Below are 19,328 nucleotides of genomic sequence, written 5' to 3'. Positions count from 1 at the left end.
ATTATCTCAGCAAACGCGATTCCATAGTCCGAATTAAATGACTTAATACATTATAACATACATGACATAGCACCATATCATCAGTCTGTTTAAATTCACTGCTGAATGAAGGGCTTCTCAAGCTTTCAGTTCCTTATTATTTTCTGCTACGTATTCCACCATATAACATTGATATTTCCTAAATTTACTGTATTCCTTGAGGCGTCCTGTAGGTCATCTTATATCCCTCGGATACCACTGGATTATCGCATTTGTCCAGTGGTTAAACTGTATACGAGCTATGTGACCAGGCCCATCTCCATTTAAGGGTTTTGGCATACTTAATCATTTCACGTGTTTGCTCCTTTATTCATTCGACACATTTTCTTGTTTTAAAAGTCCATTGATTCGGTACATTTTCAACAAAATATATAATGTTACAATTATTTGTACAAACAAATTTAATGACAAAGTTATTAACAATACTATAATTAAATGAATACGTGTATTAATTAAGGCGCTAAGTACCAAAAAAATAAAAACTGACATTTTTATAGAAAAGTGTTCTACATACCAACGCCAATAACGTCAACTATGGTCTAAGTGCCTCAAGCAGGTCAACAAAATACAGCAAAATATTTAAAATATAAATATGTAAGTCCGTTAGCGTGTTTTATTTATAATGGTGTAAGTACCACTGCAGTGGTCAACGGCATTCAATATAACGACCGGTGTGCTGACACTCGCGAGTTCTTAATTCCTAAAATTATGGAAGCTGCCGAGATTGCTTTATACTGTGAAATCGCATTTTTCAAAAGGTCTGCTTCATGCAATTTTACTGCAATGACTCAGTATTTTGTAGCCACAGGCAATACTACTTTTTGGTAATTAGAGCCTTAATTAATACACGTATTCAAATGTTAGTAATAAATAGCTGTTGATAATGTCCCGATCGTAACCGTAACCGATTATGATCGTTATTAAATTATGTGGAATAAGTACCGACTACATATTGTGTTTTATTTACAGCAAAATAATAAAAAATAGAAATATACAATTAATTAAATATTATTTAATTGAAGTTTGGATGGCGCAGATCGGGTATACTAAGGTTTCATCACGGGTTGAATAAGGCGGTGGCCGTTAGGGGGTCGTGACTAAGGGCCAAAAAGAATTAAGTGGGGTGCGGGGTGTAGTCTCCGGCGGGGTGCAGGAGCGAGCTGCCTTTTTTCTTGTCCCTTCGTTTATTATTTTTCTGAATTTCGCTAATGGATGGATGGCTCTAATTCTTTTCTTTGTACAGGCCGGTCTTATAGGAGGGACGCAGGTTTTGAGGTTTATTCGGTTGAAATGTGATTTAATGTCGAATATCTGTGAAACTTTTGTATTGTAACTTGTAATATTGTTGCAATGATGTTAACTTACACCTTTCTATACGCCCGCTCGTTAGAGGGCTTCTTCCCATAAAAGCCTTTTTAGCGCTATACGATTTTTTTAGATATGGGTAATATACGCCTATGGGTAAAAAAAATACTTTTCGAGATATATTTTCGACAACGGGAAAAATATTGTGCCCGTAAACATATAAGTATGTATTTAATATTTTAATTTTACGCACGCAGAACTATAATAAGTCATAAACACATACATCATCAAATTTGACAAATCATTCGGGAAAAACTAGTAGGCTGACAGTTATCTTCGAAATATTTTGTCAAAAGCGTTTTCTCATTTTGAACAGAAATGTCCATACTATTCTACTAAAAACTTTTTAAAAATTGGAAGCGACTCTAAATGATAATTTAATAAATGTTTTATATTGTATATAATATGTTATATATTTAATAAATGTTATATAATTTAAAAATTTTGTATATGATAACTTACCCTACTGAGTGTTGTATAATAACAGACTACGGGTCTCGAGTGTGGAAAAATATGGGATAAACTTAAGACGTCTTAAAAAATGTTATTTTCAATAGCGTCTGTATCATAATCTACAATTAGAGTTTGTCATCTGTCAATTCGTAAACAGTTGGCGCACTATGTTTCACTTTGATTTTACGGCATGACCGTCATAAAATACCCTGCTTCAAAGTCTTGGTCAATGGCGACGGTTTTTACATTTCTATCTTAGTAATCTATTCTGTGCGGCTAATTTTCCAGGAACGAATCACGGAAGTAAAGTCAGGTATTATCACCATCGTACTTATGTGTCGGCGGTCTGTCAGTAATACTAGCAACAGAATCACTATAAATCTGAAATTATTGAAATAAAATACGCAATAATGTGTCTAGTATTTTTTTTTTATTACAAACACTGTTTGATAACGTATCCGTATAATTATTAACTTCTGCGGACAAATTAACAAGCTTATTCTACAAACTTTTACTTACTCATTGCGGTATTGAATCACATTGGGACAAGTACAAAACTGCGCCACTTCCATCGACCTATCGACCCATCGACACGTCCCAAGCCTGTAAAAAATACTATGTCTGATTTGCAGCGCGCAAAATCAATAATAATTACTGTGACATTTAAAAAACTATAATAATTGTATAGTATTAACAACCATGAAATATGGATTCGACTATATATGTATTTTTTATTATTGGGTGGGGGTTCAACTAGCTAAATGATTTATACCAGTGGATTTTTATATTCTGCGAACCTCGAAATAAAAATAAGTATCAATTATTTTTGGTCCCGATTCCCATTAATCTACTGTGGTGTGTGTAAAGATCCATTTTATATTATTAAGATATTATTGATATATCTTAGGTAGGTAGGTTTTTAATATCAAGTTAGGAACCCTGTAATGAAATAACTATTACAAAAATACCTATAATTTGTCTAAATTATACTAAAAACTTTGGACATCTCTCGTGTTGAGGGTCCACGTCTCGCAGCCATACGTGAGCATGGGTAGCACACATTGGTTGAACACCCTACGCTTAAGACATAATGGTAGGTCACTCTTGAAGATACTATTCAGACGTCCGAAAGCACTCCATCCCAGCTTTGTTCTTCGAGCAATTTCATCGTGCATGCTTCCATCTATGGACACCTGCTGTCTAAGATAGACGTAGCTGCTGACTTGCTCGAGTTGGGTGCCAGAAATACAGATAATCGCAGTGTCCGAAAAACAGTTCCTCATCACTTTTGTCTTTGAGACATTTATCTTTAGACCGACCGTTTGACTGACATCCGCGAGTTCTTGCATTCTACCTTGGAGGTCTTTCGGGTCTTGTGAGGCTAAGAGTCACACAGCGAGGCATGGAGAGGTGCATGTTGGGCATCACGCGAAAGGACCGTAAGAGTTAGGGAGCGAAAGGGAAACGAATGGGTTAGGAAGCAGACAAGAGTACGCGATGTAATAGACGTTGCCAAACAGCTGAAAAGCAGATGGACGGGGCACATTGCTCGCCAAAAGGACGGCCGCTGGACAAATGCCGTCATCCAATGGTACCCAAGGGGTACGAAACGGCCACAGGGTCGCCCTCAAAGCCGCTGGATTGACGAACTGGTAAAGTTCGGCGGAAATACGTGGCAGCGAACGACACATGACCGAGAGAGTTGGAGAAAGCTTGGGGTGGCCTTCATCCAGCAGTGGATTGACCCCGGCTGATGATGATGATACTAAAAACTAGACTAGTATATTATGATGATTCTTTGGTAAGCGACATTAGTTCTGATGTTATTTATTTTCGATGTTAAATAAAACAATGTTTTCTGTTGTTTTCTGGCTATTTAAAAATATACAAATAATATTAAAGTAACCTATGTATGTATTTTTCTAACGTATTAATTTGATGGTAGGTCACAAAAGACAATTAAATGAATTTAATGTTAGTTAATCAAACATGTAAATATAATCAAAATAATTGTCACGTTCAAAATATTATTAATATTTTATTAAATAGTTGGTGACCCTACATTTAAATAAAAACTTGAAATCTTAACCTTGCTTAGCCATTTAATCTTGCCTTAAAAACCTTGTAACAATAATTAACGGAATTAAAAAAGTTCTCTACGTTTAAAACACAAAAAAACCTCCCAAAAACCTAAAGAAAAACTCGCTTAGTTGCACAAAGAAAATATCGCAGCTTGTCGTGGAAACATTGTAGGTGCCGCTTTATAGTTTAATGTCCATTTCGCCCCCCCCCTGCGGCCCCCCCTAAGAGCGAAGCGTTTCCTTTTACCCCCACAGTATCCCCCCAGTCGTACGGTAGCAGACTTCCCCCTCGTAGGGCTCTACAGGGGCGGGGGGATGTGGGTGAGCTGTACCCACGGTCGAAGGAAAAATACTTTGTTATTTATTAAATCGAATATTTGAGACGTTTTTTTACTACGGCTTCTCTTGCAAGCGTGGCTCTTAATTTCCATTGTGAACTTTCGGGCTGGCGTCAGACAGAGGGGTCACTTTTGTTTAATCCTGAGAAGGGATTATTGTTTTTTTTAAATTAATATAAAACAACCATGGTGTTAACATTTTTGAAATTCTCTAAACGAATAATATATATTACATATTTAATTATAAAATTTAGTGCTGAAATTATATCATGATAATTATTAGTTATCACACATTACTACTCTATGACAACATCTTCTTGGCTATGTGCTAAAACTGTGAACTAACATGCTCCTCCCATTTTAACCGCACTTCCATTATAAATTAACAAGCTCCTCCCATTTAGTCGACAACAGCGCCTTCCTTCACGTAGCCACGAAGATGTTGTTGTACAATAATAATAAATGACATCAGTTGTAAAATTCCAGTGTAGAGTTTACATTTTTGTTTGTTTGATTGTGAAATGCTGGGATCGTATTATTAATGGATGAGAAATACCTACTACAGACTAAAGAAGAATTATAAATTTTGATTTTTATATAGTACCTATACCCCATAAAATATTTAAAATGGGGTGAATATTATCAAACATCTACCATTATGTTTTAAAATGTGTTTTTAATAAATATTCAAGTCTAAATTTTCAATAGTAATTTAGTATGATGAGAACAAATGTTATAATTCGCTATTATTAGATAGCGAAAAACTACGCAGAGAGCCATTTTCTTATCGTTGGTAAAGGATTTCGGTTTCTAGGGGTACGTACCCTATCCTCCGTCGCATTCTTGTCCTATATATCAAAATAATTTTACGAGTTTCTATGGTATACTAGAGCCCCCTAGAAGCAGGAAGGCGAGGGAACCTAGGAGGTGGCGCATTGTTGGTACCCAGGGTCTCTCGGCTTAACTCGGGTGACCAGTTATGTCCGCCTGATACATTATTTCTACCAAAGTTTGTCTGATTCATTCAAAACGATTGCCGATAAGAAGGTGGCTTCGAAATTGAGTATCGGGTCAGTTACGAGTATGTAACCCTTATACAATATTTCTATGAAATATGCAGATTATTGAAAAATACGACTATGGCCTTTTTAAAGTGGTTGATGAGAATGGAGTGAATATGTATGTTACCCTAATACAAATTTTTAGCAGAATATTTATCTTTAGGTGTAGGATGGAAAATGCATGTTATTAAATGTTTTTGATACTAATTTATGCTACCCTAAAGCCGCGTTGACACGGTCCAAGTACGATCCAAGTAGCTTGGATAGGAATAAATAGTATGAAGCTGTCACTTGGATGGCACTCGATCCAAGTGTACTTGGATGGTACTTGGACCGTGTCAACGCGGCTTAATGGCCTAATACAATAATTGTGTAAAGTATGCAGTTTCTATGAGAATATTGTATTTTTTTTACCGATTAAATTAAATGAACATTGGGATTATTTTAATACATATTTTTACATAATATGTTTATTAATTTAATATGAAAAATAAATGTAAATCAATTGTTTTTATCTGGTACAGTTTCACCAACTACAGTGCATCTGGTATCGCAATTAAAAGTGTAAAGTATTATACAGCTCTGTCTATGAAATAGTAGGTAGACAGAGAGAATGACATGAATTGGCAGCCATTTAAAAAGCAATAATATTTACGTTGTCGTATTGAAAGATAGAAAACTGTTTCGATGTTTTAAAATAATTTTGTTTGCGATTGTTTGTGGTTGTTTTTAGTATTTTAAATAATGATGGTTTATTGTATTAAAGATCTTAATGTTATATAATCTAAATGCTGCTCTAATAAATAATATATCTCATAGCAACATGTGGTGCTTGCAACAAATGAATTTGAAATGTCTTTTATAATACATTAAAAAATATATTTAGGATTCATCTACGTTAAACTCTGCGAAAAATTCTTGTAAAAAAATCATCACGCATTAGTCTCAAATTTTCGAAATGCAAGAAAATTTACATTTACACGTGAAAAGTCAGGTTTAGTTATCTGATTTCTTATGGTGGATAAAGTATATAGTAATTTTTGCCATGACTTTCTGTATACGGGAAGATATTCTTCAAGATCTTTCGATATACCATTTTACGTTTTAAATACCTAATATACGAATTATTCGCCCCGTTTTCAGCTTGTAACAATTTAATAGTTAACAAAACAATCATGAATAGTGTAGCACTTTGCGTACCTTTGTAGACAAATTATTGTAAATCTGCGAATAATACATTTTCACGTAAACGGTGCTCGGCAATAAATTTTCATCTGGGAAAACTTGGTCGCCATAGCTTAAGGATGGCTTACGGGATGGCGGAAGAGTGGGTCGGGTCGGTTCAGGTGGGGGGGGGGGGGGGGGGGGTTGGGGTGTTGTGTGTGCCACACCGCCTGCGTGCGGTATTTTCTGGATAGATACTTATAGCTATCTCCTCGACGATGTGTGCTCCTGGTGCTTCTTTAGGCTGTGCCAGCGCTCTGTGTGACGTGAAGCTTCCAAAAGTACACTAACGGCAAGAGAAATACATCGAAAGAACTCCTATTAATATTATTTTGTTTTAAAAATATCTTTATATCCTTCCATTGGCTCTACAATCCGATGCGGATCTTAGCCGCTTCGCAGAGACTTCTAGAAATATATATATATATATTTTTTTACGAGAAATCGATATTAGTCACTTTCTTAACTTATTAGATCCATGGTCTGGATCCAAACACACGCTGTAATCCAAATTTTCCAGACCCTAGTATTTCAACCGAGATGTTACCGCTTGGCCATTACGAGCGCTTTGCTTAAATCAAGAGATTCTATTGTCAATACTACAGATATTGACATTAAGTTATTCAAATACTTAAAAACGATCTAGCGTCCTATTGGAGGTAACGTAGATTTTGCAGGATCACTTACAAAGCCACACTGACTATTAAAATTAATATAATTAATTTATTGTTTATTTAATTCGAATAAATCCTTTAAATATATACCTATATATATATGTGTGTATTGAATTCTTCTATTATTTATTTATATTTTAAGTGTAATTAAAACGTGTCAAATATATTTTTTTGTGTTTTTTCACCCTTTTTTATACAAAACGACAAAGGTAAAAAGTCCATGTTATAAAGAAAGATATACTAAAACAGAAGGGCCATTAGATGACTTATATTCTCTCAAACACCTCATAGCATTACCGAATTGATTACTATTTTGACAAAATCAAATAAAAATCGATTTTATAAATTAAATAATTCTTAAAAAATATATCAGACTATCATTAAGTCCGTTAAAAAATCTGAATGTTAAAAATGTTTGATTTTCACCATGTCTGCCATGGCGCCGATCGTCTCCAATGGGTTAAATATGGTTAAATTGGTAACTGTATAAACAATGAATTTTTCTGCGTTGAGTACATTGAATGCATTGCTTGTAACAGTTGTAACTGTTATTCTCTTGGTATCGTCTTCTATCCAAAGCAATAGATCTCCTTATCCTGGTTCAGTCGTATCATATCACCAACACCTTTCAACACATTGATACACTTATAATGATTATGCTATTTTGAATGCGCCTTCGCCGCAATCTAAATTTAGCTGAATCATGAAATGTGGTAAAGCATACCTCTCATTGCGGAAAATATGACCGAAGTATGCAGTTTTTTTGTAATTGATAGTAGTTATAATTCAACTTCTCTTGAACACATCTTACAATATTCTCATTGATAATGTGATTATATTGTAAATAAAATAAAATATGACGACATGGTGTTGACGACTTGCCTCTGTTACTTATTTACGTACTATTATTTGAGATTGTTTGTAATGTTTGTCTATGTATTGATGAACAAGCTTTTTAATGCTTACAGTACTTAACACATTTTTATCTCAATACGATTCTTGCATATAAATATCAAAAATACAAGTGAATTTACACTGAAAATTACTAGCAAATAATTTACTTGTTCAGATTAGCTTTCATATATTAAACGTCCATCTACATTCATAAATCAAGGGTTTTCTTCACTGAATCATAATGACAACCCTTCGATAATGCAATTTCATTCATTCATTTAAGGTCGTCTATAAAGGATCATTTTGACAATGAGTACTGTAAATAGAAATTATTGCGATTTGGTCATTTTAATAAATAAAAATGGCATAGACAATAAAATATAAAAGCATTTTATTATATAATAAAAATATTAGCCTGTTTTCAAATATTTTTTTTTATGAATACAATATCAATCAATAGATAAACAACTATAATATATTTTACTGACAATTATATGTCAATTAATGTTGATCTGTTAGGTAGAGTATACTATACATCATAGTAATTAACTGAATTACATATGGAATAGGTTTTATATAATATATTATGCTTAATGGCACAGTACTGACAATTAACAGTTAAAAGCAATAATCAATGGTTATCATTATTACACAAAATTAAAAAAGACAACTTGTATTATTTGCAGATCTTTTCAGTCTGACAAACCTCCGTTATAAAAAAATAAAATAATTATAAAATTAAATTAAAATATCTCCTTTGGAGGCGTTGAAGAAAATCTTCCCATTTATAAAGCTGATTTAGAAGTCACCAGTATGCCTGATCAGCATACATATAGCAGAATAATTGAGATAATCAGTCACTGGGGTGGGGTGATGATGAGGAAGAGATGAATAATCACAAGGATCGCGATTGACATACGTGCATATTATTATAATAACGAAATGTGAAAATAGCTCGAAATGCGAAAATATATTGAATATTTTTTTATATAGCAGCCGATTTTATCACACTACTTACATAATTTGGAAACACCTTAAGCGTCAATTACATTGAGCTACTTTACGAGCTGTTTGTTGGCGAATTTAAAAGCGGGCGATTCAGCTACTGCGATTGTGATGATGACACACAAAACTTTCCATTCGCTGAGAAGCCACAGGCCAGCGACTATTTTGACAGAACGTAGTTCGTTATTTTACCGGGAGGTTGCTACTGCGCTCTACTGTGCAGACGCAGTAGGCCCACACGCCGGCGTGTAGCGTGTAAAGTTGACCGGCTTTCAAATTTTCTCGGTAGAATGTTTACAATCTGCTTGTTAGCTTGTTCGATGATTACACTGGGCAACTTTACAGGCAGATTCTAAATTCGCCAACAAACAGCTCGTAAAGTAGCTCAATGTAATTGACGCTTTAGAATCGTAATATCTACAAAAAAATACGGTGGACAGGGTTTGAATCTGCATTCATCACATTCCGGACAATGTGGCTAGTAATCAACGTGATTACATATTATCTTATTACATTATTATTAGAATCTTGATTTAAACCAAAAAAGCCAGTCGCCAGTATTGGCGAAATATGGAAATCGTTTTAGATGCATTGACCGGAATTCGGTGGATTCAGGTTCGTCTCCTCTTCGACGCCATATTGTTTCTGATAAATTTATAAGGTGTTTACGAATTACGTACGTCTAATAAGGAATATTACATTTTCAAATCTTGTGAATTATTCGTTAAATAATAAAATACGATTAGAATTCGTCATCATGCGTTATTGTACAAGGAGTTTATAACAACCCTTTTAGGTACAGTTCAAACTCTTTGAGTATCTATATGTTTATATATGAACACAAAGATTTCCTGTGCTGATAAAATTAAAGCGACATACAATCTTTTTCGCCTGGAAAGTCTTTCGCATCGTTTGAGATTTAGGCTGGATGTTTCTGAGTGTACACAACCCGAATCGATTCCGAGTAATAAACTATCTATTTATATAAAGCAAACAACAAGCACTCCTACCGCAGGTCCGTATAAGTATAATAGTTAGAAACTAACTAACTACATATAATTTAATACCCTGATGCTGCAGAACTGTGGCATTTTATTTATCCCTCCTATATTTACATAGGAAAGAAAGGTCTATGCCAGGACCGTTCAACCTAACAACCGTGGTCATCTTTCGAATATGCAATAAACACTTCGGTATTATATAACTATTATTTTGATATTTTCAGTGTTCAGTTAAATATGGATTATTTATAGTATTTACGCTATAATTTGATTTAAATGAAAGTTAAATTAATTACAACTATCTACAGAAAGGATGTTACTGCTTCAAAAGTTAGCAAAAAACAACACTTCAGTTTGTAAGATGTCTTTTATGAAAATATGTATTCTATACTTTGATTTACCTCCCATTCGAATAGTCGGTCCTTCCGCAAAAAAAAAAAAACAGTTTTTATAAGATCAATTTTCCAGTGACATTAATGATGCAGTTCATTGGGGCCTCTGAATACTGTGGAAGATTCAGGGTGATATAAGACAAGGGACAGTATGGATACCAGGATGATAGACAGGAGCAAAACTGTCGATCCACATATATTTTACCTGTATGGGGCATGGAATCGTCAAGAGTCATGAGATGGACATAACAAACAAAATTTAAATATTTTTTCAGTATGTGTCATTTTATATGTTTTTATGTGGTGAAAATTTACACCATATTTTAAATAGTAATTTTATTTAAATATAATTGAAGTGTATCATCCTAACTTAAGGTTGTTAATACTATATTATCGTAGCGAGAGTGATAATTTGGAACTTATTTTACTGGAGAGCAATTTGAAATAATAATTTTATTTTCATAAAAAAATAGATGTTACTTCGTCGTGGAAGTATTATTGCTTATGCACTTGTGACTTGAGTGATAATGAAGATTACATTATATTTAAATAATCTAACCACATGCATAACTCTATTTTAACATACCATTTTAATATAATAATTATAGATAGTAGATAAATTAACATTTTAACCAAAACGCCACATATGCTCTTTTGCCTTTCGTATCCTCGATTTTTTTTTAATGGGACGGTAGTTAAAGCCAAAGATAGTAATAATTGGGGAAACTCTTATATAATATACACTTTTAGCTTGATTACTTTACAGTAGTTTTTGATGTGAATAAAATATATATATTTTACTATTTACATTGGTTGGTTTCTGACTGACGTTATAATTATATCAATTGTATAATATTTACATGGATGTTATATCACTACTTGATTTTAAAGTATATTTTATAGAAATTAGTACTGGAAATCGCCAGCTTAATTACGCTATGTTTAAAACGGTTGAGATATTATATTTTAGTTTCACAAGCAAGAAAAAAATGCTTAGCATACAAATCGGAGTAGAATTTTTACGAAAAAAATGAAGAGCCTACGATATAAAATGGCTAAGAAGCCCTGGGGTACGGAGCCTCTTTTGCCCGTAGGAGGGCCCATACAAAATCCCTATCGTCCGACCCTTCTCCAAAAGCGCTTTCCAGGCCCTCCTTTCCCGACGAGGACGGGCAAAATGAGGATTTTTAGGGAAAAACAGAAAGGGTAAGCCTTCTGCGATACCAGGGTCGTAAGAAGTGGTAGGAGGTTTTGGGATACGTCCCTCCTACGATGTTTTCATTGTGAGCCTTTCCTCCCCCCGTCCGCCAAAGGCTGGCGCCTGTGTTGAATATTTACCTCTAGACCCGTTCTGTACTCCAGATACAATGCGAAGGCTTCGGCTATTCTGTGTTTAACTGACGCCAAATTTTCGTACGAACTAACTGTAAGTAAGAGGAAAAATAGTATTTTCTGATAACAAAGTGAGATAATAAATAAAACAAGAATAATTGTATAATATGAGATAACTGACATTAATTGTAGGTACTCAAATTATTCAAAAATTACTTCATAGTATTATTTTATTTCGTAGAAATCATTTGTTGTCAAATTAATATAGGTAATCATATTGTTAACATCACAACTCATGAGTAATTGACTTAGATTCAAGAAAGCAATACTTACATTACAATAAGATACGCATTACATTAAACATGGCGTATTTTTAGCTAGATAGTCATAATTATGTTCTTCTTAGTTAGCATAACGTAGGTACTTGTTCTACTAAATCTTGTGAATTATTCGTTAAATATATATTTTTTTTTTAATTAATAGCAAATTGCAAGTACCTACGTTATAACAAAAATTTCTTAGATCCTGAGATCGGTTAGTAATTATTAAGGTAAATTATTAATACTTTTATAAAGTATTTTTTATACAACGAATGATTCACAAGAGTTAAGAATGTAACATTCTTTATTGAACATAACATCTCATAACTACTAGAAAAAAGCCTTTTTCTGAAGCGCTTCAAAAATGTAAAATCGTTGAAAAAATGCCACGCCCTGCGGGATTCGAACCCGCATCTACTGGATTCGCGCCAACGTTTTGAAATGGGCATATTATTATCTGACATGTTTTCAAATAATTATGCATATGTGTTTCTGTTTTTAATATTATACCGAAATCTTTATATAAATATTTCTAATGTACCAATTTATTACAACGAGTAAAACATAATATTAATTAATATTTGTTCTACATAATTTAATAACGACCAGCATCCGTTTCGTCTATTTTAGTAAAACACTATGAATCCTTCAATATATTAGAGGGACATAAATCTGCAATTATTAGAAACCTCAGAGATTCATTTATTACTTGCTCCCGATCAATACTAAAGTAGGTGGGATAGTATTGAATGTTATAATATAAGTATCGTATTTTATATATATTGGCATAAAGATTTTTTACATCAATAACATTAATGTAATTATCACGAGTGTGTTTAAATTAAATTAAATCTTCTTGTATTACGAAACAATATAAAATAATGACAGAAGTGATCAGACACGTAGTATCCAAAACAATATACTGCTATAATATGAAAAATCTTCATCATAACTATATAGCTAGGGATTCTACAAATCATTATTTTGTAGTTGCTGTTAACCTCTACGCCTCTACGGCGTAGATAGTAGTAATTTATAAATAAGTACTTCTATGTATTAAAAAACATACACAGGTTTTTAATTACTAAACTATGACTTATTGTTACTCTTATATCTTCTTATCAAGGCCAAATAAAGAATGGTAGATTTTCTCAACACGCGAAAAATGTAAATACAGTCGAACTTGGTTATTACGAGGAAGATGGGACCGACTCGCGTAATACTCGATAAGCGTTACTCGTTATATAGAGAATAGGTATTTTTAAATGAGCGGTCACATAACACAAAAAGTCTCAATCAAAACAAAAGTACACAATTAGAATTTTCCCCCGAAACAAGCATGGCATTCATAAACTACAAAAGAAGTTGTTTGTTGTAATGAAGTACATAATGACTTCACAAACCTTGGATTTTTTACATGCAATTTCAACCATATGCGTGTATACTTTTTCAATATTGTCGGCGAAAACACCAATTAAGTAGGTACTTAGACATTTAACTAGTGTCAAAAACGTAATCTGATTCCGGCGGCATCCTGTCTGGTTGGATTTTATTGCTTAGGGTCGAAATGTTTTTAAACGATCGACACATTAACAGTTTTAAGAAATTTTTTGACCATATTTTAGCTCGGAATAACCGATAAATAGCTCGTTATAAAATTGAATAAACGTATGGAGAAAATCATAAACTAAAATGTCAACAAATTTTTCCTCGCTACATCCGAGATCTTGCTATATCCGTGATTGTAATAACCGAGTGCGACTGTAATATGAAAGTTTTAATAATTAATTAAGTTATAATATATTTAGTTTTAGTTATTTGGACAAGTGAAACAGTAATTGATACAGACAGAATATTCGATACATTTTTGGAGTGTCATAATACTGCCTTCACTAACTCACTATATTGTCCGTTCCCGTGTTGTATCAGCGGTTCTACGACGCGGTGGGGGTCGCACCCCGCGCTAAGTCGCACCCGTCAGACCCTGCGTTGATCTGCCATGCTGGGACCTTTCTGTGACCGAAGCCTTCCTTCCTTGCTTGCTTGCCTTCTATATAAACCCCTTACGCTGTGCTATATTGTGTCTACAGGGTTGTTTTTAATAAAAATCTGTATGTTATTTTTAAAAATTTTGCACCTATATTTTGACGTTGGGTAGTATGTAGTATTAAAATTGATATATCATTTACATATCATCTGGATCAATTCACTGCCGGATTTGTCGGACTGTCTTTTCAACATAATTATATTTCTCTCGACCTATATTTAAAAGTTGTTTTTCACTCATTTGATTCCATCATTATCATCATCAGCCGGGGTCAATCCACTGGTGGATGAAGGCCTCCCCAAGCTTCTTCCAACTCTCTCGGTCCTGTGTCGTTCTCTGTCACGTATTTCCGCCGAACTTTACCAGTTCGTCAATCCAGCGGCTTTTAGGGCGACCCTGTGGCCGTTTCGTGCCCCTTGGGTACCACTGGATGACGGTATTTGTCCAGCGGCCGTCCTTTCGGCGAGCAATGTGCCCCGCCCATCTCCATTTCAGCTGTTTGAAAAGTTTTGTATTTTAACTGGCAGCCATATAGAAAATAATATTCAGTTCCTTGCGGTTATCATATTTTGTTATAGCTGCTTTCTTTGGTGATGTTTTAATATTATATTACAATGCCCGGTTTACATGGGTTTTGGTACAAGTCGAAAATATTGCGTGATCGAAATGCTAAATGTTTGTACCTATATTAAATAACATCAAAATTTTCGATCCTCGTAGCATCATAATGGGCGGTATGGGCCTCTACAGAGTGGATGGAATTGGATTAACAGATTTTTATTTTTTCAAGAAATTGATGTTAGCCACTTGCTTAACCTATTAGTTCCATGTACTACGAACGCACATTGAAAAATAACAAATCTGAATTCGTCAGACCTTGGATTCGACATTCTAATCCAATATGTTACCGTTCAGTCATCGTGGGCGTATGTATGTATCTCGTAATTTATAAAACAATACCTTCCATTCATGAAAAAATCAACTTGTTGGATTTACTTTGGCGAGATGTGTTCATTAAATAAATTATTAAATATACGGATGTTGGCGGTTCTTTAATAAATGAATCTTCGATGCCTTACAATAGATAATAATTTAATTATGAGTATTTATATAAAATTTTTAAGCTTTTCTTTTATATATTTAAGATCCATCTATACAGAGAGTTTCATTGTATTTTACTGAGAATCGTCACTTAACAACATCAAAGTGATTGTAATTATTAACGTTACTAATATTTTAACCTATAAGATCTTCGCATAGCTACCATCTTATCTTATTCCGATCGTGTCGTCAGCTAAAGAGGGTTGGCTACCATTAGGTTGATTTGCTTTGTCATCTGCTACCGGGAATAGTTCGATAAAGCTGCAGAAGTACCAATTGAGGAAGTTCTTCAGTCATGGCGGCGTCGTCTTCTGCTACATTTACCACTGATCTTTCCTTGGATTGTGAGTTGATGAATACTATACTTTTATCTTCTCATAATGCGGCGAAGGACCTTTCACATTCGGTTGAGAATGTCAAAATTTGTCACCTGATCAGTCCAATGAATTTTGAGGATGCTTATATATACATGTATACCTACAGTCATTTTCGAAGAGAAAAAATAGTTTCATCGTAATGAAAAGAATATTTTCAAATATTCACTGATAATATCATTCCGGTTATCCCTGTAGTCTACGTACTACCGAATTTAAACTTATGAATGCCTGACGCGTAATTTTGCATTATCTAGAATTATAAATGAGTATTTTAATAACATTTGGAATATTTTGGGCAGTGCCTTTATTCGATATTTATAGTTTTACCAAGCAAAAAATCGGAGCTACGTTCTCCCGGCACAACCCACAGATTCCCCCCCCCCCACATAACTATATATTATTTATTTTAACCTAATATTATTTTTGTTGTTTTAAGGCAAAGAGATAACTACATATCAATTTTCAATTATTCTATAATTATTGATGACTGTACGAGCGTTGAATTTAAGAAGCTTTTCCTGCAGCCGGGACTTATTTGCACTTGATGAATTTTTGACGGCTTTAGTTAAAATTATCAATATATTAAAATTATTCGTAAAAAATCACTAGTTTATTAGTAGTTATTATTAGTATATTTTTAAATGTCAACATAATAAATGTAGGTATGTAGGTTTTTGCTATAAAATAGTATTTAATAACATTTTAATAGCTACATTTATTGATAAGCACCTACTTCTGTTTTTTCAATGTTTAAGAAGTACCGGTATTGACATTTTCTATCGGTATTGCAATCCCTACTTCCATTATGTATTTAAACAAAAATACATATTACTCATAATAGCCAGGTACATAATATTTCATTTTAGCTTCAACCGTACTTACAGATTATATTCTCTCTTCATTCTTTCCACTGCAGGCAAATCCGAAATCTAGCTGTCGTGATTGAGTGTCATTGTTTATTACGACGACTAAAAAGTGACCGTATGCTAACCTTCGAAAACATATTTTAACAGATGTTTTTAAGAAGCAATGAGAGCAGATTGTGCAGCGTCTCTCCATGTAGAAGTGATCGTGCAAAATTTGACCTTGGTCGATCATTTCTTTGTGGGTCCTGTAAAATCGATAAATATCATTTATAGGGTACCCACGATGGAAGGATGTGAGTGATAGGAATTATTCAAGGCGCTCTGTGTTTTGTGATATATATATTATGGAGTGAAGATCGAAAATATAATGATGATTTAACATAATAACATTGATATTTTATGATTTAAATCAGGGGTAGTCAACCTGATCCCTACCGACCACTAGTGGGCGTTCCTGCTTTCATGGTGGGCGGTAGGGGTTTTAAAAACATTTCCATTATGTTTTCATAAAATTCCCCGTGACAATTTAAATTTCATAAAATATACTATTTGTATCGCCCTCGCATAAGTTTAGTAGTTCACGTTCGTAATTAATTAAATGTAATCTCATCAGACGTCATGCTTATATGTATGCAAAGTATAAATAAAAAGATAGATTTAACTACAGTACTTTTTTTATAAATATTTATTCTGCCAACTTAGCGAAAGTCTGGCATAAAGTATTTGGTAAGTAATTATTATTATATTACTCCATTACTGTGGAATCAATAGGCGGTTAGAAAAATTTACTACTAACAGAGATACAAAAGTGGGCGGTAGGTATAAAAAGGTTGACTACCTATTTTAAATCATGTAATAATTATTAATGATACTATGAAAAATATTCAGTTTATATAATTATTTTTAATTTCTTCACTATCGAAGCAGCTGGGGGATTTTAATATATACGGCTCTATTATTTGATGGCATTTATAAAATAATTGATTATTTCTGGCTAGCATCGGGTATGAGGAGCTTTCGCCAATTGTGGATCCACATCCACTGGACGACTTTAGACTTCCACGAAAATATGGTGTGTATTTGAACCAAAGGTGGTATGGGCATTCCAGGTGTGAACCAGGGAGGCTTAAAAGGATCTCCACTTTGCGAGTGTGGTGAGATTCAGACCACGGAGCACACTGTAGAGTCATGTAACACTAATATGTAGCTTTCTTCGGAAGCATTTCAGCCATACACCAGGTGAAACTAGAAGCTAGAGCGTGAAACTAGAAGCTGATTTTGTCTCCTAATAACTTTTTCTTTTTGAACGAAATGTTTCACTTACCTTTTTTACTAATGCCATATGAATATAATATATGAAGGGGTTATCGCAAGACAATGATATGTCACATAATTATGAATTTGTTGATTTTTTATAAAACTAATTCCTAGGGCACATACTCACCTTTTACTTAAGACACTTTTAAAAAAAAATACACAGTTGTCTCAATAATTATGATCAATGTGTAGTTCTTATAAATTCAAATTTTGCTATAAAAATGGATATAACAATAATATGATATGCCATGCCAGTCAAAATTGATATCGGTCAGTCATTCACGCCTTTTGCTCCAAACAGAATAATTACATGTGAGATGTATCGAAAATTTTAATGAGGATAGTAATTTTTCCTGTTACAGTAGTGAACGAACAAGAACATTAAATTGCTCATATCTCCAAACTATGTTTCTGTGCCATATCCTTGTCTTGCAATAACCCCTTAATATACAAAACTCTTTATTTGTAAAATAATTCCTTCGTAATGATATCCAATACCAAAAATGAAAGAAACGCACTTCTGAATACAGACAGATATATACTTGTAATATTTTATCACAATATATATAAGTAATATATATGTTGAAAATTCTGTTTTCTTGTAAGGAGAACCTAGCCGCTGCCATGATGCGTCATCAGATGCCTTCGGATATAACAAATTGGACGGGCTGGTCCCCCCCAAGGGGCACGCAGTCTGTCTTTGCTCCCCTCAGCCCCCTGGCGGGAGGGAGCATCAGACTCTTGCCACCCTTCAAAACAACTCCAAAGCTGGCTTAAACCCATTCAAGCGACAGTTTTGTTCGCACATTACCAAGCGATATTAATCAGCATTTGCGATATTTCAGTCTTATGATCCATCCATCAACATTTTCGTTATATTTTTTATGCGTTGCTATGGATAATAATTTTCTACCAAGGAAAGAAATTTTATACAAAAACATCTTGTTCGCTTATTGAGGTAGGTAATATTTACTCTAGAATTTTTTATATTTACATTATGCATCAAAACAAATATTTGACTGTATGTACTTTCACCTGCTAATAATATTACTTCCAATGGGTATGGTTCTATATATTCCATAACGAATTCTATAGTCTTAGAATGTTGTGAGTTATTCGTTGAATAAAAAGATGGTTTAATTTAAAAATAGCTGTATAATTTCGAGTTCACTTTATCTGTAATGTTGTTGATAGAATCCTGGGAGCGGGTTTGAACACGCGTATAGTATAAATTATATGTTATTATTTCAATTTGTGTTTGATCTAGGCCATGGACTCAATGGGTTGGATGAATGACTGATAACCATCTAATTATACAGAAATCAAATTTCCATTGGTTAATGCGGCATCGTCGTAGATTGATACTGTGGTCATTGGTCCTTTAATGTTTGTTTTGGCATTATGGATTTTTTCATTAAACCCCACACGGGTCGACACAAAT

At 33.7% G+C, this 19,328-nt stretch overlaps 1 protein-coding gene across 1 annotated transcript in view; it reads left to right on the top strand.

The window, feature by feature from the left end:
- The window catches only part of LOC147077909 (uncharacterized), a 219,875-nt gene extending 201,211 nt beyond the window's left edge, over positions 1-18,664 (top strand). Inside the window, exon 4 of the mRNA XM_085940096.1 lies at positions 18,494-18,664. Within this exon, the coding sequence (XP_085796222.1) occupies positions 18,494-18,664 (171 nt within the window). The remainder of the gene's footprint in view (positions 1-18,493) is intronic.
- Positions 18,665-19,328: the final 664 nt, after the last annotated feature.

Source organism: Rhyacophila brunnea, unplaced genomic scaffold (assembly GCF_057557595.1).
Source record: "Rhyacophila brunnea isolate RB1 unplaced genomic scaffold, BYU_Rbru_1.0 scaffold_12, whole genome shotgun sequence".
Lineage (NCBI taxonomy): Eukaryota > Metazoa > Arthropoda > Insecta > Trichoptera > Rhyacophilidae > Rhyacophila > Rhyacophila brunnea.
The sequence above is the reverse complement of the archived record's forward strand: the minus strand, read 5'-3'. Positions and strand labels throughout refer to the sequence as shown.